The sequence below is a fragment of the Aedes albopictus genome, chromosome 2 (assembly GCF_035046485.1).
Source record: "Aedes albopictus strain Foshan chromosome 2, AalbF5, whole genome shotgun sequence".
Lineage (NCBI taxonomy): Eukaryota > Metazoa > Arthropoda > Insecta > Diptera > Culicidae > Aedes > Aedes albopictus.
Genome location: NC_085137.1, coordinates 280,543,281 through 280,570,937, shown reverse-complemented (window position 1 = coordinate 280,570,937; position 27,657 = coordinate 280,543,281). Strand labels below are relative to the sequence as shown.

General features: G+C 37.5%; 1 protein-coding gene across 1 annotated transcript in view; it reads right to left on the bottom strand.

Moving 5' to 3' along the window:
• Positions 1–255: 255 nt before the first annotated feature.
• LOC109415105 (putative 1-phosphatidylinositol 3-phosphate 5-kinase) overlaps positions 256–27,657 on the bottom strand; it is a 129,430-nt gene continuing 102,028 nt past the window's right edge. Inside the window, exons 9-12 of the mRNA XM_029873130.2 lie at positions 930–1,090; positions 709–870; positions 499–640; positions 256–443 (exon numbers count right to left, since the gene is read on the bottom strand). Coding sequence (XP_029728990.2) covers positions 371–443; positions 499–640; positions 709–870; positions 930–1,090 — 538 coding nt within the window. The 3' untranslated portion in view covers positions 256–370. The remainder of the gene's footprint in view (positions 444–498; positions 641–708; positions 871–929; positions 1,091–27,657) is intronic.

The following is a 27,657-nucleotide window of genomic DNA, read 5'->3' as shown; positions in this document are numbered from 1 at the left end:
TTACCGAAAACACTGATCCTAAGCATCAAAATCGAGAGAAAAACACTGATGTTTATGCTACTGTTGATGTTTATAAAACCATTAAACAAAAGATGTTAACAAATTAGAACCAACAGTAGATGGCGCGCATGTGGGCATGTTTGGGTAGGCGTAAAGGGTAGGATCTTCTACCCCTGAGTGATACAAGCTTGGTGTTTATCAGCTTTTTTGTGACTTGTACGCTGATGCTTCGCGACACTGAACATAACATACGAATACAAACATTGATACATATGTATATTTTATATAGAGTTGATTATTTTTAAATAGCTAAATTTAAAGACAAAATGAAACTTAAAATACCAATTCAAAACTCATTTTTTGTACAGTGTCAACATGATGAATTTTGAATAAAACTGTTCTTCGTTAGGCCATCCCACCTATCAGGAACAGGTAGAAAGTAACTGAAAAAAAAAATAAATGTTATTTGGTTAACATATTTTTTTTATCATAACATACCGGTCCATTGCTTCAATAAAACGAGTTTTGTAGTTTTTGGGTTTTATTACAGTAGGTAATTTTCCATGACCTCCGCCCATCATTACTGATTGCTTCAAAATAGATTCAACTTTTTTGTCTAGTGTAAAAGTACGAATGTAATCTGAATATATGTTTGTTGTTAATAAATTTTATCCAATTGCAACGAGTTCAAGAAGTGAGTCTACTTACCAATTATGCCAACAACTAGTAACCGTTCTTTATTGTCTAATCCAACCAACAGAGAATAGTCCATAACTTCATTCTTCTCCAAAAATGAAGAATCTCTCTCTATGGCGTCCTTCAAAACGGTCCTACTGTGTGTTAAGATGTACAATGGATTTGTCCAAGACACTGAAAATCAAAATGATATTGATTATGGTTTAATAACAATCGGCTGTTAGCAAGCATACTTTGCATTAGATTCTCATCCATTAGTACTATTTCGCCGGACTGTCTGTTCGGATCGACCATTCGGTTCCTCAACGATCCTTTCAAATCAAATTTTTCTACTATTTCTCGATTGCAGAACAAATTTTCCATTACCAAAACAGTTTTCTCGTGGGCCGTATAGCTGTGTAAAAAAAAGGAATGGAAAGTTATCAGTAAAATACTTTTAAAAAAAATCAGAAAACACATACAGGGGATAGCCAAAATGTTTGGGATAAGCAACATTTTTCTCTGAACTTTTTCAACAAGCAGTAACCTTTTCTAGAATGCATCAAAAATTCTAGCTTCAAATTTTCACTTTTGACCAATCTATTATGTGCATCATTAGTACACAATTTGCAAATGTGAGCTCGATTGGTTAATTTTTCGCGAAGCTAGAACCGTTAACGTAAAACACTATTTTTTAGACAACTAATTTTTGAACCATCATATCACTGAAACCAGTGAATAGAATTTAATGAAATTTTGTGCATTCATTAACAGTATATTGATACTTGACACGATACAACAAACTGTAGTATTTTCTCACGACGAAAAAAATTATACCGGTTTGACGTTTTCACCCATATAGAGAAAACGAGTCAAATTTACAACACCACACGAAAAATTCTAAATGTGTTCTCTCTTCAACCCAAATAGGCTCTTATATATCTTATTTAAGATATCTTGAGAACAGAAGTACAAAATCTTCGAATATCAAAACTAGAAAGTAATTTCAACATCGATGTAAAAAATACATTTTTTCTAGAAAGATCTGGAAAGAAGTGTCAATCTATCATAACTTTTTTCAACGTTCAAAAAGTATCTTCTTCTTCTCTTCTTTTTCTTTATGGCTCTACGTCCCCACTGTTCCTTGACCTGCTTCGCTTCAACTTAGTGTTCTTTGAGCATTTCCACAGTTATTAATTGAAGGGCTTTTTTGCCTGCCATCGCATGAATTTGTATATACACAATATTGTGAGGCAAGCAAAATGATACATTATGCCCAGGGAGTCGAGAAAATTTCCCCGACTGGAACGAACCCGCCGTCTCCAGATTGGCGATACATAGCCTTAACCACTAGGCTAACTGGAGACCCCATGAACATGAACACTGCGTTGCTGAGTACATCTTTGGCGAATGTATTGCATTGTAAACAAATATTTATAATGCACCCACATTCGCAGTTCATCGGTCGGCACAGGCAGACGTTCGTTTCTGTTTCTCCGTGCTGTGAGCTCTATTGTAACTGGTGAAAAGATAAGTAGCCTCTTTGGATTTTTTACTTGTTTTGAGGTTGGAACTAACACGTGATCATCAGAGGTAGTTTTTTTTGTACCTGCAAAGCCCTCCATCCAAAGATGGATGGATCCGGTGATCCTCCGGATCCACCAGGGGACGCGCTTGATAAGATGGAAGTGGCGCATACTGACAAACTCCCGCATGGAGTATATAATACATATGCGCAGCACTCCAGAGTCACCGCGAGTTTGGGTATACTCTGAAACTGCACGATTTCTTCCGAAAAATCGACAAAACTCTTAACCTTCTGTTAATTTCAGCCGAATGGACTACCCGCTTTGCGCGCAGCCACAGTTGATCAGCGGGAGTAAATCAATTTCATTTTGTATGGCGAAATGCATCTAAACTTGAATTACTTGAAATACAAAGCTTTTCCCGAAAAAATATTTGGTAGGCTTAATAGTGGTCACCATTGTGCACAACCACTACCAAATATTTTTTCGAATAATGTGTTCCACTTTGAAGAATTTGCTTTTAGATGGTATTCGCCATACAATAATTTTGCGATTTACTTTTAGCGATTTTTCGCGCATAGAAGCTAGCGCCACATTGGTCGATGCGGAGAGTAGGAAAAGAGCCGAAGTAGTTATTTCATTGCACCAATGGTTCAAAACGGTTAAAGAAATCAAGCAAGTTGAGCTTCGCAAAAATTGCGTTATAATGCATTGCAATGTCCGATCGTAACGAAGCAAGCGAAGTGGTTATTCTTCCTCGATTCAGAGGGGTGTACATAGTGTACATTCCGTCCGCGGAAGTTGAAATTGACGGTGTCGTCTACGACGAAATGATCTCTCCTGAGGAAGACTTGCAATATAGCCAGGGAAAGTTCATTAATCCTCAGCTTCCGATGCTTCATGTGTTGGAATGCGAAAGACTCTCTATGCGCAAAGAAGTGGCATCTAATGAAGTCTCTTTTACACCGTCGAACGCTATGCGAGTAACTTTTGCAGGTACAGATTTACCTGATCTGCTTTGCATAAACGGAGCTCGCAGAGAAACAGACGTCACACTCTCATCGCTTCCTATCGATCACCTTTTGAACGGTTGATTCAAATATTCAGTAGTAGGTCGATTGACCATTCGCGGCGTTGGTATCGTTTCTGCTCCTGTTTGACGTTCGCTCAATATAGCCATCTAGTGGCGGCCCGGCCAAACACAGTACGTTTACCATTGGGCGATTACGTATTCGTGACGACGGTTTTAATGAAAATAGTACTTAGTGTTACGTCAGTTTCTCTGTGCGGAGCTCTTCTCAATGTCCGTCTTTACTTACCGAAGGTCATGTTATGCCGAAAGTGTGGTCGACTTGGCCACACCAGTAAGTATTGCTCTTCAAAACCCTGTTGCGTACAACGTGAAGATCAGCATGACGTGTCTGCTTGTGTAAAAGTAGACAACGCTGTGCAGAAGTGGCTTCTTTGTAACGCAATACACGATTCCATTAAAAACTGTCAGATTATCAAGCGAAAAGGAAGGAACATAAGAAAATTCTACGAAATCGTAGCAAATCGTCGTATGAAGCGTTGGTCTAACAGCACCGACGAACCGACGTGACAGTGTTGTTTCAAAACGCAAAATTCTGTGCAATGGACTACCCGCTTTGCCCGCAGCCACAGTTGATCAGCAATCAATTTAATTTTGTATGGCGAAATGCATCTAAACTTGAATTATTTGAAATACAAAGCTTTTCCCGAAAAAATATTTGGTAGGCTTAATAGTGGTCACCATTGTGCACAACCACTACCAAATATTTTTTCGAATAATGTGTTCCACTTTGAAGAATTTGCCTTTAGATGGTATTCGCCATACAATATTTTTGCGATTTACTTTTAGCGATTTTTCGCACATAGAAGCTAGCGCCACATTGGTCGATGCGGAGAGTAGGAAAACAGCCGATGTAGTTAATTCATTAATGAATTAACTACATCGGCTGTTTTCCTACTCTCCGCATCGACCAGTGTGGCGCTACCCGGATTAAAACTAACCATAGGGTGTATGGTGAAAACCATTCCTGCACCATACAGTGTACCAGCTACAATAAAGTGTATTGTAATGAAATGGTTCGCTATACTATACATTTACATTGGATTTTTATGTAACAATATATTATACTGTTTTTCTTACGTTTGAACCATTCACTTTTCCGAAACATTATTTTTCCGTGAATTTTTAATTATTTCTGGTGTTCGATTTGAATAGATCGTATATTCTTCTTCTTCTTCTTCTTGGCGTAACGTCCTCATTGGGACAAAGCCTGCTTCTCAGCTTAGTGTTCTATGAGCACTTCCACAGTTATTAACTGAGAGCTTCCTCTGCCAATGACCATTTTGCATGTGTATATCGTGTGGCAGGCACGAAGATACTCTATGCCCAAGGAAGTCAAGGAAATTTCCTTTACGAAAAGATCCTGGACCGACCGGGAATCGAACCCGTCACCCTCAGCATGGTCATGCTGAATACCCGTGCGTTTACCGCCTCGGCTATATGGGCCCTGAATAGATCGTATGTTTGCTGTGATTCCTATGCAGAATCGACCTATTCAAATCGAACACCAGATTTATTCAGTTTAAGATTTTTTCCGTGCTTTGTTTCGTTGATGTTTGTGACTTTTTTGATGCAAAGGAAAGGAAAGAGAAAAAAGTGAATAAGTTGAAACATCAATTTACCCTTTTGGAATCGATTTTTTTCGCCGCTGTCGACGCAACCTCGCTGGTGTCGAACACGTTTGTTATGCTCGGTTTCATCGCCGGGGTCATATATGACCCTTCCGGCTCCAAAGGGTTAATGCCAATAACATGTTTAAATCAGTGGTAAACCAGATGTCCTAAGAACTGCAGGTCCAAGCAGGGGTCCAAGAGATATGGCGGGCTCGAGGGCGGGCTAGGTGTGTAGAGTGCGATGAGAGAAATACGAATGCAATGTAGGCCAACCCGGAAAGATGCAGGTCAGATTACCGTAAATCAGTAGATGAGTTCAACACAGCCTCCTGTCACCGCAATACTGTCCCACAGGAAAATAACGAGCCAAAATCTCTGGTTCCCACTTCCAGCCGCCTCGTTGAACACAATAGCGGCGGCTTGGTTCCCCATGATAGCGCAACAACATGATTCCAGGAGCAAAAATCAAAGCGGCGAAACTTTTTTTCACAACCAATTTTTTTTTTACCTTTTAAAGTCGTTAGTTTAAGCGAAACATGATTTTTAATTTCGCAATTATTTATTTAAAAATGAAGTCGTAATAGTATCAGCTCGTCTTCGTCACGGGAATAAAGTTTCCATAAAATTTAGAATTGTTATTGACATGATGCAGCCACAGTCAATAACCGATCCTGGATTTTGATGCTGACCTCAAAAACATGGCCGCGTGACAGGAGGCTGGTTCAACACTATTCTTTCTGTATATGCATTTAGGGGAGTTTTCTCCTCTTCCCTCATGTGAACTTGCCTTCGACCACAATCGAATCAAATGCGGTTGACAAACTTTATCTTTGACGTAGAGCCATCTTTAACATATGGACTGGACTGAACACTGAAATGACTTTTAATATAGGTTCGTCTGCGGGTTCGCTTTTTAACCTAACTTACATTTGAATCGAAATTGACAGTTATCTCATGAGTTATTATGTATTTCAAACTTTAGTCAAACTGGTGCCTCAATATTGCAATAACGGTTAAGCACGCTGTAATGATACTTATGTACCTCGTCACCCACTTCATGCAACTACATTAGTGGTCTAATAACACTTAGCGCGCTCGGCATAGTTCCATCATGCCGCTCAAAGTGTTGCCACAAATAATGCTAAGTTTGCAAAACCCGGTTATCTGGCTGGGTGGGGCATGGGAGCCTAAGCTTCAACTGTTAATGCAATCAGAGACTACTCAGACTTAGACGTGGGCGATCCTATATATGAAGGGTTATCCAAAACGCTCTGGAGAATTCCCAAAGCGCATTCTAATAAATCTAATAAGCCTAAGATGCCATTAACAGGAGGAAAATGGCAAGATAATATAACAATATATGGTTTATGTAATGTAAAACAATTCAACATAACAAAAGAAAACCATTCCAAAACCATTTGATTAAATGTATAACCAGTAGTGAAATTACAATTAAAAACAATTTATTTACGGTACATTTTATTGTTTGAAACCATTCATGTACCATACAATGTACGGTATATTTAAACTCACGTATCAGTATTTTGAACAATTCATTAACAATAAAATGTATGGTTTTGCAAAAAAATATATACGAAGAAAAATATTTTTTTATATTGTTACGATACTTAACAACCTGTATAATATATTGTAAAAATCTTATTTACAATTCACGGTATGGTGTCCTACATTACATCTTATTGTTTTTGTATTTTTATTTTTACAGTGGTGTCTATTGTAAATATATGGTTCTAAATAGTACTGTTACAATATAACGTTCGGTTTTTCTACTGTATTTTTTATTCGGGTAGCTTCTATGCGCGAAAAATCGCTAAAAGTAAATCGCAAAAATATTGTATGGCGAATACCATCTAAAGGGTAGTACGCACCTGATAAGTACTGTGAAAAAAGATAGGCCAAGGAACGGTCAAGAAATGTTTTCACTGTTAAAATTTCTTGAGCGGTCCGCAGCTGGAAAGAAATGAAAATTGTGTAACGCTCGTAACGCCTGCCGGGCAAATCAAATGGAGCTGTCACTTTTCCTTGCGGAAAAATATTCCGTTCAATTGTTCCTCAAGGAAAAGTGACATTTCTTCCCATACTAATCAGATGTCAAAATTCCTTTGATAATTAGAGGGATTTTTTCTGGAGTGCTTTTCTTACCAGGTGCGTACTAGACTTAAAGGGAAATTCTTCAAAGTGGAACACATTATTCGAAAAAATATTTGGTAGCGGTTGTGCACAATGGTGACCACTATTAAGCCTACCAAATATTTTTTCGGGAAAAGCTTTCTATTTCAAGTAATTCAAGTTTAGATGCATTTCGCCATACAAAATTAAATTGATTTACTCCTACTGATCAACTGTGGCTGCGCGCAAAGCGGGTAGTCCATTACCTGCATCTGCTGTTTTCCTTCTCTCCGCATCGACCAATGTGGCGCTAGCTTCTATGCGCGAAAAACCGCTAAAAGTAAATCGCAAAAATATTGTATGGCGAATAGCATCTAAAGGCACATTTCTCGTCGGGGAATACATTATTCGAAAAAATATTTGGTAGTGGTTGTGCACAATGGACACCACTATTATGCCTACCAAATATTTTTGTAGGAAGAGCTTTCTATTTCAAGTAATTCAAGTTTAGATGCTTTTCGCAATACAAAATTAAATGGATCTACTCCTGTTGATCAACTGTGGCTGCGCGTCACATTGCCACGTGTTTGTGGACAAAACATTTCAGAATGGACTACCCGCTTTGCGCGCAGCCACAGTTGATCAGCAGGAGTAAATCAATTTAATTTTGTATGGCGAAATGCATCTAAACTTGAATTACTTGAAATACAAAGCTTTTCCCGAAAAAATATTTGGTAGGCTTAATAGTGGTCACCATTGTGCACAACTACTACCAAATATTTTTTCGAATAATGTGTTCCACCTTGAATAATATGCCTTTAGATGGTATTCGCCATACAATATTTTTGCGATTTACTTTTAGCGATTTTTCGCGCATAGAAGCTAGCGCCACATTGGTCGATGCGGAGAGTAGGAAAACAGCCGATGTAGGTAATTCATTGATTAAACCCATATGCAAGTTTCTCAACATCGATCAGTTCTGGATAGATATGATCGAAAAATTAGTTCCTTTATTGACTGCCCTCTGGAACAAATGCTCTCCCTTATCGACACCCCTTAAAACCCTGCGCAGAACTAATGGACTCTAGTACCTAGTATTTACTTCCACAAAATCTTTGAAAATTCTACAGTGGAACGCGCACAGTGTCATCCCGAAATTAGATCGTGTAAAAGCCCTGTTGTCAGAAAACAACATAGATATATGTTGCATTTGCGAAATTTGGTTGGTTGAGGAAAAAAAATCAGGGTACCTTTTTATAACATACTTCGAAAAGACCGGCAGCAGATCCCGTAACGTGGGTAGATCACCTTGGAATGGTGCGTTACGGCGTAAGATCTACAACATTAAATTTTGATCTTGCATTTTTTTTTAACAAATGTAGCCAGGCTTCTTTAGGAACATTCCAGGATCAAGATTTGATGTACTTAGTTTTTTTTTTCTGTGTTTCTGTTTTGTATGTTAAGTGTTTACTGATAATCAACGTTTTGTTTCGGGTGGATTCAAGTTAGTTAATCAAATGATGTAGAAATTATCCTAAGGCGCCGTCCACAAATTACGTAACGCTTCAGGGGATGGGGGCGGGGGAGTCTGGCCAAGTGTTACGGCCCATACAAAAAATTTAGGGTTTTCATACAAAACAGCGTTACGGAGGGGGAAGGGGGGGTCGTGTTTTGTTATTTTTTTTCCAATTCGTTTATTTTTAAGCTGAAATGTTTACTGAAAAACTCTACAGAGCCAACAATCTAATGAAATTATAATTTCTAAAATTAACAGCACCCAGACTAATAAAAAGTTTTTCTGGCACATAACTTCTTCGGTCGAGAATGTTCTTTTGATCCCGATGCCGCAATTTGAGCCCGCCGTTGACTTGCTTACTGCTTCCTCACTGCTTCGGTGATCGCCTTGGCCACATCGTGTAACGTTGCAATGCCTTCTTTTCTCCGTTTTTATTTTCTTGATCGGCGCTCTTCAGTTCGTCGTTTAGCTCTTCCACTTCTGACATATCCGTTTCCTGCTCGACAATATCCTCCTCCAGTACTTCGATGATATCCTCCTCTGACAACACGTTCGATACCTGCTCCGCCGCTGACACCACTTGTCCGGAAACAACTGCAGCGTAAGATGCAGGCTGTGATTTTTGCTGCTTCTTCATTTCCACGTAGCTCCTTGGTTGACATTTGGGACACGAATCCTTCTTATGACCTACAGCTTTGCATATAAAGCACGTATCTTGAAGTTCGTCGTGATAGATTCGTCCTTTACGACCTCTTATGGTGATTTCCGAAGGGATCTTTTTCAACGTCCATACGACACATTCTACCGTGACGTTACAACGTTTTGACGCATTCGTAGTCAGATTTTCCACTATAACTTATGAAAACGACTGTAAACCTCAAAATAGTTTTGATATTCGGATTCCTTGTAAAATTTCTGATATATTGAACATTTAGTTTGCATTAGAAAAACGTGTTCAAAATGCGTATTTGTAGCGTGACGTTACAACGCGCTAGAATCCGACCCTCCCTACCGCGCTACCAACATCTTCAAAAATCTGCTCAGATTTTTATGTTATTCTAAATTGTTTTTCTACCATTGAAATTTATTGGTTAGTTCTTCAATTTAATGAAATAAAACATATAAATTTCGGATTTGTTTTTGGATAATCGACTTTTACAATACGTGACGTTACCACGCCCGTTCAGTTTCAAACAGGGTTCTGCTCGCGTTGTAACGTCACGAAAATGCACATCATGTTAGAATCAGAATAATCAGCCAAATTTGCCCGAACTTGTGATTATATTATTGCATTATCTTCACTGCTTCAAGGAGAACTGCATTCTATTGAAAATCCGTTTTGTGATAAATGGCTCGGAGGGCCAAGTTATTGCTATCAGTAGTATGAATATTCCTTCATGACGCTTAATGACACCGGCACCCATCTTCGTTTTAGTACCACCCCTATTCTTCTAGTTTTGTCCCAAAGACTAGCGCGCTGAGATTCATTACTTCACACCGCCAGATTTTTTAGCATATAACTCATCATGCCGTCGAGATTAACATTTCTTCAATAATCTATGCAATGTCATCTATTCAAGTGAAAATGCTTTAATTTGTTTGCGAGAATTTATTGAATCAAAAGCATACCAGAGAATCTGCATACCACTTAGGACCTTAAGACCAACTACTGTGATCTCAGAGATAAATAGACCTAACAGTGATAAAAAAAATCTTAATTACTTTGAGAGTTGGTGTCTTTGGAAAAGTTGTTTGATAAATCAAAGACTTACAGCTAATTTACCATTTGACGTGAGATTTCGCCACTGGGCGATGCTAATTAAAAGTTTTTAACAGTTTGCAAATGATTTCTCAAAAAGTTCTGACTAATTGAGAAACGAGCAGTCAAAATTTGTAAATTTTTGGTTTTTCAAAATTTTAACTACCACTAGGCAAGTAGAAACTTAAACCAAACGACTTTTAAACTGAAGATACCTAAAAAGTTAAATAACTCTCTACAGGGTGCGTGCGATATTTTTGCACTAAATCATATCGTAATCATAAAACACGTTTTAAAAATAATTCGACAATAGATCTATACTAAATTATTTTTTCGCGAACAATTGTGATTATTTCAATGATTTAGGAAGAAAAAAGTGGTCCTAATATCGATAACCTTTTTTGAACAATCCTGAGAACCGCTGCAAGTCCGTTTTAGTGTTGTTCTCTATATTTTGGTCAACAATTGTGTTATTTTAGGTAAAACTAGAATATTTTTTTTTGTACGAGGAGCTCCAATGGTATCATCGTTATGTGTGCCGTTCAAAAAATATCCCATAAATTTGAAAAATAATTTTCTAGAAGACGAAAATGCGAACAACTTGAGTATAAATATATGGAGCAGCTGCATACTATCTGCATTTTCTCAGCTGTCAAGAACGCTATGAAGCTGATTTTTTCAGTGTAGTTGGGAGATTCCATAGGCTTGTTACCTACAAAAAACTAAATCGCTGGAATGGAAGATAGCGGAGAAATAACTGGAAGAAGTCGGAAATTCTAATTTGAGCAATGGTATTCTACTAAGGCTGCTCAAACATTTATGAGAAAATTGAAAACTAAAACATCCTCAATTTGCTGTTTTAGACTCCCATAAGCTACAGCACAAATTTGAGCTGAATTGATAAGGTCTTAGGTATCGCTCGACTAGTCTGAAGTTGAAGTTTATATGGTAAAACTGGTACAAATATGTGCAGGAATGGCATAGTTTTAGTTTTCTGCCACTAGATGGCACTGGAAGCGTTCAATAACCCTTATTTTTAGTATTATTATAGGGAATTCTATGCGGAACATCTTTGTTGAAGACCGCTAAGTGATCCGATGCTTGCTAAAAAAAAGTTGTACCCTAGACTTAGTGTATCGAAAAAACAACCAGTTTCTATTGATGCTATTCGATAATGTGTTAAAATCACCACGTCAAAATTATTTAAATTATATTTTTGAAGCATATCTGTATCATCACGTCTCGTGTATCATTATCGGGCTTTTACACATTACATTTTACTGATTTCGTCTTATTTACACAACAAATAGTAGAACCCGAAATGTTATTGGGCGCGCTAGTGTAAAACATAGGATCTGAAAATATTTTCTCATACCACCACGTTTTTGATTATTAATGGTTTTATATTTTTCACAGTTCACTAGAAATATGGTGCATTTGATGATGTGGGATTTATATTTTTATTGCAACCCTTTGATGAAATATTCCTGTTAAAAGGTTAGTGCAAAATTACCGCACGTTCCCTGTAAGTAATCAGGATCCTGAGATATATGAGTCGGTGATTCTTGTGATATCAAAGACAGACGTAACACTGAAATAATTTCCATTCTACAGGGAAGACTCGGTAGACTTGATCCCTTTTTTTTGATTTGCCTGTAGGGGTAGGCGGGGCATTATGGACACCCTAAGGTTTTTGCCAACTTTACCTGGCAAGATGTCAAAAAAGTTTAGTTTTTTGATACATGTATCCTTTTAAAGTCTATTTAGCATCTATTGCATAAGAATGCTCACGAAGAAAAATGATTTATCCACTTCAAAAAATGTTACGAAAAATGTTAGTTTTTCATGACCGTCTTCAAGCATACGGGGCAGAATGGACACCCCCATGGGGCATTATGGACAGCATGAGACTTTTACGAATTTCGTACATTATTTACACCTATAAAGTCATTTCATTACAAATCAACTATTATGGATGAATAATACGCCGAAGAAGTTCATTTTTGTTCATTTAATTTAAATTCAGACTGTTTTGGATAAAGCTTCGTTTTTTGTCGGCATGTACAGGTGTGCCTAGAACAACTATTTTCCACTGCTGTCGTTTTTTGACCAATTTGTTTCACTCTATGTCTACTATAGTGAACATTTAACCGGAAATGTACTGAAATCGAAGAATTTGGATGGTTTGTGATTTAGGTTATATTTTTCCCTTGCCGCTTCTTTCAAAAAGGTGAGTGTCCATTTTGCCCCGGCAGCAGAAGATATTTCCAAACTTGTTTTTTGATATAATAAAGAAGAAAATATAAACATGTTAAGCATGTAGATACAGCCAAACTACGTGCATGTGTTCTAGAAATATCAGGTTTTAATCGACCTGCAATAAATTAATCACTAAATCTTATTTTAGATGGCGTGAAAATTATAATTTCCATGCACAAAAAACGGAGGACGCAACTTTTTCGTGTAAAATCAAGTATAATTTTAATTTCGAATGTTTCTTTCCTGTAACTACGTTTTAGACAAATGGACTATATTCTCCAATCATTAAAAGTTCAAATAAGTTCGCATATTTCAAAATATTGAGGGTGTCCATTCTGCCCCGGGTGTCCATAATGCCCCGCCTACCCCTAACTTTAATTAAAACAAAAAACTAGATCCGATTATCGTACAAAATGACAGGTAGGGGTAGGCGGGGCAATATGAACACCCGGGGCAGAATGGACACCCTCAATATTTTGAAACATGCGAACTTTTTTGAACTTTTAATGAATAGAGAATATAGTCCATTTGTCTAAAACAAAGTTTCAGGAAAGAAACATTCGAAATTAAAATTATACTTGATTTTACAGGAAAAATATGCGTCCTCCGTTTTTTGTGCATGGAAATTATAATTTTCACACCATCTAAAATAAGATTTGATGATTAATTTATTGCAGGTCGATCAAAACCTGATATTTCTAGAACACAGGCAAGTAGTTTTGCTGTATCTACATGCTTAACATGTTTATATTTTCTTCTTTATTACATCCAAAATCAAGGTTGGAAATATCTTCTGCTGCCGGGGCAAAATGGACACTCACCTTTTTGAAAGAAGCGGCAAGGGAAAAATTTAACCTAAATCACAAACCAACCAAATTCTTCGATTTCAGTATATTTTCGGTTAAATTTTCACTATAGTAGACATAGGGTGAAACAAATTGGTCAAAAAACGACAGCAGTGGAAAATAGTTGTTCTAGGCACAGATGTACATGCCGACAAAAACGAAGTTTTATCCAAAACAGCCTGAATTCAAATTAACTGAACAAAAATGAACTACTTCGGCGTATTATTCATCCATAATAGTTGTTTTGCAATGAAATGACTTTATAGGTGTAAATAATGTACGAAATTCGTAAAAGTCTCATGGTGTCCATATTGCCCCACGGGGGTGTCCATTCTGCCCTCTATGCTTGAAGACGGTCATGAAAAACTAACATTTTTGAAAACAGTTTTTGAAATGAATAAATAATTTTTCTTTGTGAGCATTCTTATGCAATAGATGCTAAATAGACTTTAAAAGGATATATGTATAAAAAAAACTAAACTTTTTTCACATCTTGCCAGGTAAAGTTGGCAAAAACCTTAGGGTGTCCATATTGCCCCGCCTACCCCTAAACATCTATTGCAAGTTTATACACAACAGAAAGGCTTAAATTCATTGTTGAAGTTTTCAAAACTGGGTTTATATTGGGACATGTCTAATGATGCATTTTACAAAAATGGGTAACACTTGATCCACTTTTAAGCACATGGTTGATTTTAAGATAAACTAACTACAGAGGCTTCCTATTTATTTTCTTTTCAAGTTTTCTTGTATTTTCTATGAATATACCGTGACCGCGCCTAATTCCAATCAGCTCCTAATTCCGTTCACAAGAATCCAAATGACGAGTATTAGCCGAAATTGTCGCAAATCTCTTGCAAATTGTTTTTAAAATGTTCAATTATTATGTTCACGCCAGACTATAACTAAATTTTGAATGATTGTTTGTGCATTATTGTGAAAATTCAATAAATGCCATTTATCATCCAATTGGCCGCCATATTACATTTTTTCTTTTCCGGACCTGGGGATTGCATCAATTTATATATTAATTGTATTTTCTTTAAAATACTAACAAAATCAATCAAACAAGTATCAAAACAAAACAGTAAAGGACATATTTTTATAAATTTAACATAAAAAAAAAATCTCGTCGACGACTTTTAATGCTGGAAATGAAAAAGGCACATGACCGGAATTAGGATACTAGAGGTTGTACTTGCTCCTAATTCCAATAAACATATGGATGCGAAGGAATTATAAAAAAATGCCATACAATCGGAACATCCAACTCCAGCATCATTCAAGGCTCTATGACGATAGATGACCGATACATATCTTTCATTGCTAACCCCAGCTAGCAAGCTTAAATTGTTTAAATATTTATTCGCATAGGTTCAAAGATTGATTCGTCATAGATGACGTCATACCCGACATGAACCAATCATTGACCTGTTTTTATTTTGGCCTCCAAACCCAACATAGCCGCAATAGTTATGCAATGTGGGCCCAACAGTGGTCCAACATTCGGTAAAAATTGACCCGGCTTTGATGCGACATTCGATTTTTTTTTCAGTCTGGCGGAATTTTGCAGTGTTTTTCGTGTTTCGTGCTCAGCTAGGCATTTGAGTGATAATTCATACAAATAAAAAGGAATTGATTTTCAATTAATGCGTGCTCCAATTGAAATCATGTAGTTTTAAATATAGTGAGAAGCAACAATGACGGAAAAAAGTTAATGAATGAATGAGATTAATGAAAATAGATAAAAATCTCTAAGAACCCAGAAAAACTCTCAAAAATCCAATATTACTACTTTAAATTATCATAAAACAAACCAATTTTAATGTGTAAATAAAAGTATTCTATACAAAAAATATAACTATAACAAACAAAAACAATATGATTATTTTGTCAACATGATAATTACTAATTGGAATGACGAACAACAACTTGATTTAATTGGCGGCCATTTTCAAAATAAGTGCAACCTTGATTATATTTTTCTAGTAATATAGAGACATAATGAAACAGCGTTGCACAATTACAGCCATTATATGCAGAAGATGTGTTTTCTACAGCTGTTAGACTTAGTGCATCGCCTTAAGTGAACGGAATTAGGTACGGTCACGGTAGTGTATTTCAAATTAAACGATTTCCTTAAATTTTTAAGAATATGCCGTATTTTCTAAATGGGGAGATTTGTTCCCCATTTTCATGATGTGCATTAAAATAATAATTATCTGACACATGTTATCATTGAATATACTCGAATTCCAAGTAAATCGAGGGTTCCAAATAGAATTTTATTTTTCATACATATAATGTGTGTTTAATCCTCGAAAGATCAAGTCTTCCCATATCAATATTGTATATACTTAGCTAAATTACCTAAAACATGTTTATAAAAATCTTAGATGGATAAATAAGTTTGATAGTACTTTATTTCAACTATGTGCTGTGGAATTTTGACACGATTTGGTTCATTTTTCACAAAGTTATTGAGACTTTTTGGAATCTTTTAAAAGATTTCTGAAGGACTGAACACAAACTGTCAGTCGTTAAAAATGGACTACCCGCTTGCACGCAGCCACAGTTGATCAGCAGGAGTAAATCAATTTGATTTTGTATGGCGAAATGCATCTAAACTTGAATTACTTGAAATACAAAGCTTTTCCCGAAAAAATATTTGGTAGGCTTAATAGTGGTCACCATTGTGCACAACCACTACCAAATATTTTTTCGAATAATGTGTTCCACTTTGAAGAATTTGCTTTTAGATGGTATTCGCCATACAATATTTTTGCGATTTACTTTTAGCGATTTTTCGCGCATAAAAGCTAGCGCCACATTGGTCGATGCGGAGAGTAGGAAAATAGCCGATGTAGTTAATTCATTAGTGGAATGCACAATTTAAATCACTTGTAGCTAAAACATAATCTTTTGTCCAGACGTAGTTTTGGAAAAAAATATGTTAGAAGAAAACTGTTTCTGATTCCAAGAAAACATGGGGGCAACAAGTCTCCCCAGGGATCAAGTCTCCTCAGTCTCCCCTATATTTCAAGATCCTTATTATTTAGACAGTTAGTGTCCTCGACAAAGTTGTTTGGCTGGTCAAGAACTTTCAATGGACTACCCGCTTGGCGCACACCCACAGTTGATCAGCAGGAGTAAATCCATTTTATTTTGTATGGTGAAAAGCATCTAAACTTGAATTACTTGAAATAGAAAGCTTTTACTGAAAAAATATTTGGTAGGCTTAATAGTAGTCACCATTGTGCACAACCACTACCAAATATTTTTTCGAATAATGTATTCCACTTCTATAAATTTGCCTTTAGATGATATTCGCCATACAATATTTTTGCGATTTACTTTTAGCGATTTTTCGCGCAAAGAAGCTAGCGCCACATTGGTCGATGCGGGGAGTAGGAAAACAGCCGATGTAGTTAATTCATTGATGGGCCGAATGATTTCAAAACGTTCCACTAGGAGGCGGTAGAGGGTACACATATTTTTAGTTTCGTTTATCTCAGGATCCGGAATAATTAGAAATATTGTTGCTTCGGTAAAGTGGTTTGGTAGATCAAGAACTTTCAGTTTAATAGCCGTTTGATTTAAATTTCTGCCGCACCGTGGCGCTAGTTGCAAATTTACAAAAGCACACCAATTTAATTAAATATCTTGAAATCATTCAACAAGCCGTAACTTAAAAAAATACCAAGAATTTTCAAATTTTGACTGATAGTTCCTCATCTTGTTATCTGTAATTGCTACAAATTTGGGCTTGATTGGTTAGCTCTACACGAAGTTGGTGTGCTTCAAGCAGAATACATCTTTATGACTGTCGTTCTATTAACTCTCGTATCTTGGGACCAAGTGAAACAAGTCAAATCAATTTTTGAACATTTATGAGTAATGTGTTGGTCTTTAATTACAATTTGATTCGAATACTATATGTTCAAAGTGAAAAAAGTTCTAGCTTGTAGAATACTTTTTGAGACATTCTAATCATTTGCCAGCTTTTGCAAAATGGAAACTAGCGTCTTCTAGTGACGAAATCTCGCATCAAATGGTAAATCCACTGCAAGTCCTTGACTTACAAAATTTTGCCGAAGAAACCATCTTTCCAAGTAATCGGTGTCCTGAGATACATGAAATTTGAAATTTGTATGTTCTCTAGCGCCGCTTTTTTGTGGATCTTTAAACCATAGTATCCATCAACTGTAAGTCTTTGACCAACCTAACAAATTTGCTGAAAACACCGACTCTCGAAGTTATCAATACCCTGAGATAAATGAGATGGTAACTTTGACAGTGTTTCGGCTGTTTGGCTCTGATATCATATAAATGATCGGTTTGAGAGGCATTTTTACAAGATCGCAGTACAATTACAATTTAAACAATTTTTGGAATTTGTGTAGAGCGTAGAAGTTGGCCAAACAACAAATCCCCCGGGTCTCAAGAGCCTACGTAGTTTATGAAGGTTGATTTTCCGTGACGTTACAACGCTTTAAATTCCTATACTTTGACCAACCATACCTCATAGTTGTAAAGTATTATAAGGCTGATACAAATTTAATTTTGACTTTTTGTCTCCCTCCCCCCTTCAAAAATTTTTGGCTCAAAATGGCATTTTGAGGGGGCAGATAAAAAACTATTTATCAAAATATCGAGTCTTGCTAAAAATTCGTTAAAAAAAACCCAATGAGTTTTTAATATTTTTCTGATTAAATGATTTATTATTTTTATCCCCCCCTCGACCAGCCAAAGAGTGGTGGGACAAAAAGTGAAATAAATATTTGTAACGGCCTAATTCAAATTCTTTGTATGCTACAAAATCTACAACCATTAATCTGTTAATCATGGAAGGCTTTTGAAAAATCAGTGCGTTGGTGTTTAAAATACGGCAGCTTTGATGAATAGTGTGCCTAAATGCCTTAAAATCAGCTTGGATTATATCTTCCAGGAAGCTTTGATTTCAGGCATGTTTGCCGATGTGCTTTGCAGTAATGATTGGAATAGCTGAATGTATAGTCAATGGCAAACAATTATGTAAAAATCAGATCTTCAAGTCATCTGATATTGTTATACTGATCATGATGCTGCATAGTATATCGAATATTTGTCGAAGTCATTTATGTGCCAGGAAAATATAATTCCAAGTTGGTGAGAATATTACAAACTGAGGGAGGGTAATAGGCCCAGTCAGACCCCTGAATGGGCAATGTGGGTTAGTGTATGGGAATGCCATTGAAGGTTTGTAATATTCTCCGAGGCTTTCGAAATTCAACAGGGCGCGTCCCTGTTGCGGATAGGGGGAAAAGGAAGATTTTTCGCATTTGTACTGTAATCAGCCAATGTGATATTATCTCCTATGGTGTTGTAGTGCGAATGAATGATCTCATTCTATGGGAATTCGAACCTTGTAATGTATTGTTTATTAACTTCAATTTTCTAAACTTGACAAGGTTTTGAAGACAAACATGAGATGAGAGAATTGCCTAATAGGAAAGTCACATCAGCAAAGCTTTTACATATGCAAATGCTATTCATGGGGTCATGTCTAGCATTTAATATGTATGGCAATGACTGATTCTTACCTAGTAGGGGTACTACAAGACCACGCGGACAATTCGATTACAGGCTTAATTGGGGATAATATATTTTCCAGAACTGAAGGGACATTTTTTCCGGGGTGACTGGCGAGTCGGAGAGGGTAGAAGTTTCCGGTTGTTATAATTGATAAAATAAGCATATTTATTAACAATAAAAATATTTATTGTTACATTAATATCATGTTGAATACATTTTTGGACGACAAGAGTAGCCGGTGTACATATGCAGGGCTGTTACAAAATTTCCAAAATATCATCCGCGAAATTCGCGACTTCTGAAATAAAATCCGCGACTCGGAAAACAAATCCGCGACATAAACAAAAATATTCAAATTTCAAATAAAACCAGATAATGACATGTTTTTAAGAATAGTATCGTTGACCCTCTGAAGTTCTCAAAGAAAGTCTATACGACATTTCAAACTATGTACACCTAAACCTCGTTTTACGTCCACTATTGGCTTAGCGAAATAAAATTCTACTGCCAAAATAATAATTAAAATTCACTTTTTTATATTTTTGTACACTTCTCCTAATCACGGAAATGTTTTAAAAAATATAAAAATGTTGAGTTTGCTCATTGTCCTGGCGGTAGAATTTTTTGTCGCTTAGCCATGCAGGGACGTAAAAAAAGGACGAGGTATGTATGTATGTATGTATGTATGTACAATCCATCGCCCACTGACCGGCAGTGCTTTTATGGAAGAAAAATGTCTGCGTCTATTTTGGCCATTTACTTTTATGCATAGACGTAAACATTTTTAGTCCTGGAGATGGAAGGTGATAGCTCTACTGTACATCTAACGACCCATTTCGAGGTATGCCTTGACTCGCACGTGCATCCTGAGGTCGTCGTCTGCAACAGTAAGCCCCGCATTAATGCATCCGGATATCAAATGGATATCTGAAATGCATTAACACTTCCTGAATCAAAAATTTATATTTTTGGTTCTGGCGCGTATTTAGTGTAGTAATTTTCACACGTATTCATAAATAAAATTAAGCATTTTGATAGGAAAGATCTCACCAAGTTACTCGTAGTCGGTCATACTGTGGCGAAACCGTCGGATAAACACAATCGCAAACTCTTCTTTTTCACCGGATGGCGTAGCTCCACTTCAGTCGGCAAAATCAAACCCACGTGTTTAGTTTTTCATGTAGCACAAAATATACACCAAAGGCCATCCGAGGCAGCACTGCATCACTATGGAAACATCCACCCAGGTAAAAACCACTTATTTTGATTTCCATCCGTTTTACCCCTGTCACACGAACAATCGGTCATCGCTAGACCACATTCCGAATGCGTGCATTTTCATCCACTTTAGATAACATATTCACTTTTTGAAATTCAAATCTTCCGCGGAATACCCATATTTTTTCGAATGAACACTAGTACATCTTTTCACGGTGTGTAATTGCGTCGGCCGTTTCACTGGTGGAATCACGAAGTAAACCCGCACAACGAAAGCTAACCGAACTGCTAGCAACCCAATCATACACAAGACACGAAAACTTCCGGATGGCGTAGCGGCCGCGAAACTAAATTTGCACAAAAACTACCCGAAATCAATAAATCACTTTCTCGTTAATTAAATTCACACAGAACCTAGCAGAACTAACACTTTTTGATACGCGGTAAACCATCCGGATGGCGTAGCACCGGTCGAGTCGAACCGTCAGCCGAATCGCAAAAAACAAGCTGGCGAACGCGGAGCAAATTTGACGAGCAGATCAAAACACGTCTGCGCGCGGCAACGCCTACTGCGCTTCTCCACGTAAAAAAAGGACGAGGTGTACTGAAAATATTGATCTCTGGGTTTCAACAACGATTTTTGAATAAGACCTAATTTTTCGTCAATCTCTGTTTAAGATATTACTGAAAGTGTATTGAGATTTTCAAAGATTAATGAACAACCATCTCTCTCGTTTGTCGGGTGAAGATCACTGCATGAGGGTTATTGTGATATACCCTTTTGCTGTGAAGTATCCAAGCTATCTCCGTAACATGTTTATCACTGAAATACCTGATCACAAGACCAACTATTATTAATGAATAGATATCCTGAGTTACAGTGTGTGATTCTCCCATTCTAGTGAAACTAGCTTTATAAAGTCAACTACGTTCTTAGGGAATAAGAACCACATGTCAGCAGGCCCAAGATGGGTTTACCGAGAACTTTGAACGATGGGTAAGTTAATTGTAATAGCAGAGGATGTGTCCTGATGTTTATTTCTCTTCGTCACAGCAGCAATAATTTGAGGTATGGATAGCTCTGATTTTTTTTGTAGATGATATCTGCAGGGTTAGTAGTGACCAGTTATTAGACTGGTGTAGATATTGAGATCCCTTTTGTTGAGACCCAATAGTTGTTGAGTTTTGTTGGGGTTTATTGTGACGAGCATTTTGGATTGGCTCCTATGGAGAAGTGCATTCTAGTTTGACTTGACTAGTTGACTAATTTCATTTTTAAAAGTCTAAATAATTAAGCTAGAAAAATAAAGCTTATGTCGTCTCCGTTTTTACGAATTCTATAAAGTTCAATCACACGAGTTCAACTTTGCAAAATGATCTGTTCGGTAAAACATCTTAGAGCCATGTTTTAAAAGAGTTTTGACCTAAATGCCGGATAATACACTATTTCCTAGAAATGAGCCTATAGATACAGAACAAAAAATCTACAACTGAAACTCTGCGATATCTCAGCAGAAAATTTCTTCCATTTTTTCGAGTTTATTAAGAAAATGATTTCTGGAAAATATTGCGACATTTGCACCCATTTAGATTCGACCCGAATTCATTATTATCACAGGCGAATTTCACACACGACTTCGCAGTGGCTAGCGTACAGAAGTTCGGTTGAGTTCATGACAGTGGCGTCGGATGCACAACAGGTAAACAAAATAAGTTTGATTAGTGTGAAATATCGCTAGGAAATGATGATGAATTCTCAAATTATCACAGTAGTCTAAACATTAATAAGAAACCCAAAACCATCTCGAGAAATAGTAGAGATACCATTTATCTCTTAATATTGTTTTTCCTGCGAAGCCATAAGATCGTTTCAATAAAATTGCGCGACCTTTTCTTCGCAAACATTCGTGATATCTGCTGTCATTCAATTTAAACCAAACTTGACTTTTTAGAGAAGTTCTGATTTTTAATTTAGTTTTGACAATCTAATTACACAGCGCAACATTTTTTTGTCTCAAGAGCAAACTTATGTGTCTCCGAAGGATTTTGGGCCGCTGAATCCGAATCCGGGCTCAGATTTGCTCTAACACGTCACAATTTTGAGCTATACCTCAATTTATAGGGCAAAATATGCGATTTTAGGCTTTTTTGACTGCAAGCCATTAAGCTTGGAAATTTATTTTTTAAGCAATCCAAAGGTTAAATGGTCAATTAACATCTAAATTAATGACTCATGCAAAATATTTCGTTTTACCTAATCAAATTTGATAGATTTAAGCATTTTATGTTAGTATGAAAACTTGCATGCAACTTTTGGAGGATGACTTGTATGGGAAATATCGTACCTAACATAAATCGCTTAAAACTATCAAATTCGATTTGGAAAAACGAAATATTTTGCATGAGTCGTTAATTTAGATGTTAATTGACCAATTAAGCTTTCGATTGCTTATAAAAAATATTTCCTTGCTTAATGGCTTGCAGTCAAAAAAGCCCAAAATCGCATATTTTGCCCTATAAATTGAGGTAGAGCTCAAAATTGTGACGTGTTAGAGCAAATCTGAGCCCGGATTTGGATTCAGCGGCCCAAAATCCTTCGGAGACACATAAGTTTGCTCTTGAGACAGACAAAAAGTTAATTTTTGTTACGCTGTGTTAGTTACAAACAGTAACTAAATAGAAGCTGCAAAATATAGCGTTTGACAGAAACTGCGATGGAAATAAGATTAAGAGAAATTAAAAACAGCTTTAAAATAAATAACAACATGGTGTATTTGCTGGAACGCAACTGCGACGTGATTTTAAATTGTTCAAATCCATACAGATAGCCATTCACGAAATGCGCGACTAAATTCAGACAAATCCGCGAAAATCGCAACCAAATTTGAAGGATCCGCGAAATCCGCGTCGTGGCACATAAATCCGCGACAAATCCGCGAAAATCGCGATTTTCGCGAAAACCGCGAAATCCGCGACTGTTGTAACAGCCCTGCATATGGGGTAGGCCGAGGTGAGCAGAAAATTTTTCCCGCACCATTTGTTTCACCTTTCCCTTTCACTCCCCGAGAGCAAGCAATATTGCTTCGTCCGTCAATGGACTACCCGCTTTGCGCGCAGCCACAGTTGATCAGCAGGAGTAAATGAATTTAATTTTGTATGGCGAAATGCATCTAAACTCGAATTACTTGAAATAGAAAGCTTTTCCCGAAAAAATATTTGGTAGCCTTGTCACTATTGTGCACAATCACTACCAAATATTTTTTCGAATAATGTGTTACACTTCGAGAAATTTGCCTTTAGATTGTATTCGCCATACAATATTTCTAGATTGAGTTTATATAAGGGCGAAACTAACATGAGAGAGTTCTCTTCATCGACTCTCTCTTCTTCAAATTAAAGTGACAAGATGCAAGTATAGTTGAACTTTTTGGTCATAAATCGCTAGGTTGCGATGCAATCTAGCGTCTAAGTATAAAAAAGTTCGATTGGATTTGCATCTTGTCACTTTAATTTGCAGAAGAGAAAGTCGATGAAGAGAACTCTCTCATGTTACTTTCGCCCTTATTTAAACTCAATCTTTTTTCAAATTTTTTTGCGATTTACTTTTAGTGATTTTTCGCGCATAGAAGCTAGCGCCACATTGGTCGATGCGGAGAATAGTAGGAAAACAGCCGATGTAGTTAATTCATTCCGGTGGTAGGTCAAACAAACGTATATATTGTACGTTGCTACCCGCCACTACCATTCGCACCGGTTCCTTGTTGTTTTTCATCGACTCCCTCATGGCCTCGAGCGAGGTGAACTTTATGAAGATCGAACGATTATGTGCCGTTCGATATGCGGTTTCCATGGTTTGCAGATAGGTGTCCAGCTGTTTTACAAAATTTGCGATCTCCGTCCATGTGGGTCGCGGAAAACCCACTGGAAATCTGAACTGAACAGTGTTCACAATATCATCCATTCCGCAGTTGGATTCAATCACGATCAAATCTGACTATACATGTCAATGGTTGCTACTCCGTTATTGATCTGAGCTGGTTACCAATGGACTACCTGCTTTGCGCGCAGCCACAGTTGATCAGCAGGAGTAAATCAATTTAATTTTGTATGGCGAAATGCATCTAAACTTGAATTACTTGCAATACAAAGCTTTTCCCGAAAAAATATTTGGTAGGCTTAATAGTGGTCACCATTGTGCACAACCACTACCAAATATTTTTTCGAATAATGTGTTCCACTTTGAAGAATTTGCCTTTAGATGGTATTCACCATACAATATTTTTGCGATTTACTTTTAGCGATTTTTCGCGCATAGAAGCTAGCGCCACATTGGTCGATGCGGAGAGTAGGAAAACAGCCGATGTAGTTAATTCATTGCACTGAGATCCAAATGAATAAGGGCTGGGACACTCCACTTATTCTCAAAGTGCAATTCTAGCAGCTCATACATTTTGGATCAATACCGGCGCCGGCCACGTCCTTATAGTCAGTTGGGAAGGGAAAGGAATGTTAGAGTGTGCTGGTTGTTGCTACTAAAGACCGAGATCACCTCTGCATCCCCACATCCAGCACGGACTGGGGTATTTGTTAGACGGAAAGGATGGGAGATCTGGGAGTCACCGTTGGGTCAGTGATGCGATCCATGGATAGGGGGTTATTTATAGTGTTCGTATTTAAGGTGATAGATTATGTGGTGAATGAGGTGAATATGGTCAAGCGACACAGCACGCTTTGGTTGCATAACTTGTAGGCGTTATATACGCTGTGCTATGAGTGGAAATTGGAAGGGAGGGAAACGACTTTTTTTCCAATTCGTGTCTGGTTCTAGCGATGGCTATGAACACATATGAATATACATGAGTTGTATATGTAGAGAAGAGAGAGAGAGAGAGAGAGAGAGAGAGAGAGAGAGAGAGAGAGAGAGAGAGAGATAAAATGGATAGAAAGATAGAAAGTAGTATGAAAATTGACGGGCCAGGGATTGAACCCACGACCTTCTGCATACGAATCAGAAGCGGTACACGGAGAAAAAGAAATATTAAACACAAACATATTTCAGTTTGATTTAACCGGCATTTCGGGTTGAAATTGGCACAACCGAAATATTGGTTTGATTTTACTACCCGTGGTAGTTGAAACTACCTAATATATAAGTTTCTTTCATCTTGGTTCAAATCTACTAATATGGGTTTGAAATTACCATTTTGTTGGTTGTTCCATTTTGACAACTGCGAATACAAACCGCTTTGCTGGTAGTTTTAACTGACGCTTATGGATTGTTTCAAACAATTTGCCGTTTGAAACAAATCGATAACGTTGTTCAAAAATACTAATAATGCCGCTTAAATCTACCGGCATTTTTATATTTTTTTCCTAAATTATGGATGAAATTAAAAATAAAACCATTTTTCTTATTTTTTGTTTATTGTTACAGTATTGTACATAACGATTAGTGGAAAGTTTGATGATAAATCGATTCCATTTGGAATTATCACTTGAACTGGAGATCCGTCTGCATATGGATTGGTCGTCTTGAAGTGTACGGTGGGAGAATTCCACAATGGTGCTTTTAAGATGACATCGTCCTAGCCTCGGTCCTAGCGACGACAGTGCAGATTCATCTCCCGATGTCCGGATCGGTCTGGATGTCTGCAAAAAATGTCCGCTTGGGTTGGTCGGCTTATCGAACATTTTTATTGGCGGTCAAGATGGAAAGAGGCCTTGATTGCCGGCGATAAACCACAGCCATTGTGTCCTAGGTGGATATGAGATATTCTTTTAATTACAAGCCATAAAGGCACTGTGAAGATATTAATCTTACCTTAACAACCGCTTCAGTTTACAAAATAGTCTCAGAAAAATGATTGTACTCCTGCAACCACAATACTCCGACACACAATTCTACTTCTACGAGTAGTCACCGAGCAACGAGAAGTGAAATGACGATCTGAAGCAAACTACAAATTTAGTTTGTTTGCCCAGATTTCAAACTGGATTGTTTGTTGTTTCGCCTCCAACCAAAGTATTAGTTTGATCCAACCTCCTCGGCGGTAAAATCAAACCAAAATTTTAGTTTGAAAGTCGAATGAAATAACCCAGATTTTAGTAAATACAAACTGAGAGTTTGGTAGATATAACAAAATAGTTTGTCGAATTCAACCGATTCGGTTGTTGTTTTATCGGAGCATGCGGTAGTTAAAACAACTAATTTACTAGTTTGTTTCAAATTGAAATTGTTGGTTCAAAACAACAAAAGTTCATTGTGAAACAACTACAGTCCCGATTCGTTCGTTGGCGGCTCGTTAGATGGGCTGTCTCGATGGTTGGATGTTCACTGGTTGGGGCAAAACCCAACTAAAAAGCACTGTCAATGTCAAAATCGATGTCAAAACGAGTTTGACGTCTGACCGTCGTCGCATCGCAGCTCCTGTATACAGACCGTTTGCGCAAGTATGTGAGTATTATGTGACGTATTTCTCGTCACTTGCGTGTGTCTAGAGCATTTTGATCAGTTGTCAGTTGCCCCAACGAACGAACACGATTCGCTAATCGGGGCGCAGTCGTGACCCAACGAGCGAATCCTCATTTTCTTCGTTTGCAATTCAACAAACGTGTTTGTTGATTCAAACTACACTGATTTTGCTCCGTGTAGCCACTAGACCACCAAGCCCGCAGTTGGATTCAATGAATTAACTACATCGGCTGTTTTCCTACTCTCCGCATCGACCAATGTGGCGCTAGCTTCTATGCGCGAAAAATCGCTAAAAGTAAATCACAAAAATATTATGCGTTGCGCGAAAATTTGTACGCGCAAGCGCCCATACATCTCCGCCTGTAAGAAAAATCATTTTGGTGTTTTCGGCGCAGTATTCCTTGGCCAATTCGCGCACTTATTGTAGAAGACACCATAACGATTAGACATACCAGCGGAGGACTATTAACGATTTTGCACCATTTTCGCTCTCTATTTTCTTGCAACGGGTAATATTGTATGGCGAATAGCATCGAGGTGTCGGGCCGCCACCAAACCGGACGTCGCACTGTCAAGTCGCGACGCGACCCAACTCGCGACATTTTTTTATCATGTCAAAAGTAGTGCGTATCCTTCCCGTTTATGTCAGCAACACAGCGCACTAGATGCGAAACAGTTGCGACACTTGTGGGCCAAGAAAATGGCAATTTTTGATTGAATGTCTGCCTTGATTCTAACCGGATAGACAATACAAGCTGGTGGAATCGAAATCGCCGCGGTGCAAGAGCATGCTCTTGTGCACATTTTCGTTCGTCTGTTCTTCACGCTAATGTTGTCTCGCTTATCGACTGTGTTGACAACGCACAGAGCGCCGCAACACATGCACAAATGACCGAATGTGTTTAACACTTATGTGGCCGGCAGGGTACCCGGGTACCTTTTTCAATTTCAAATCTCGATATTTTTATGGTTATTGAGAC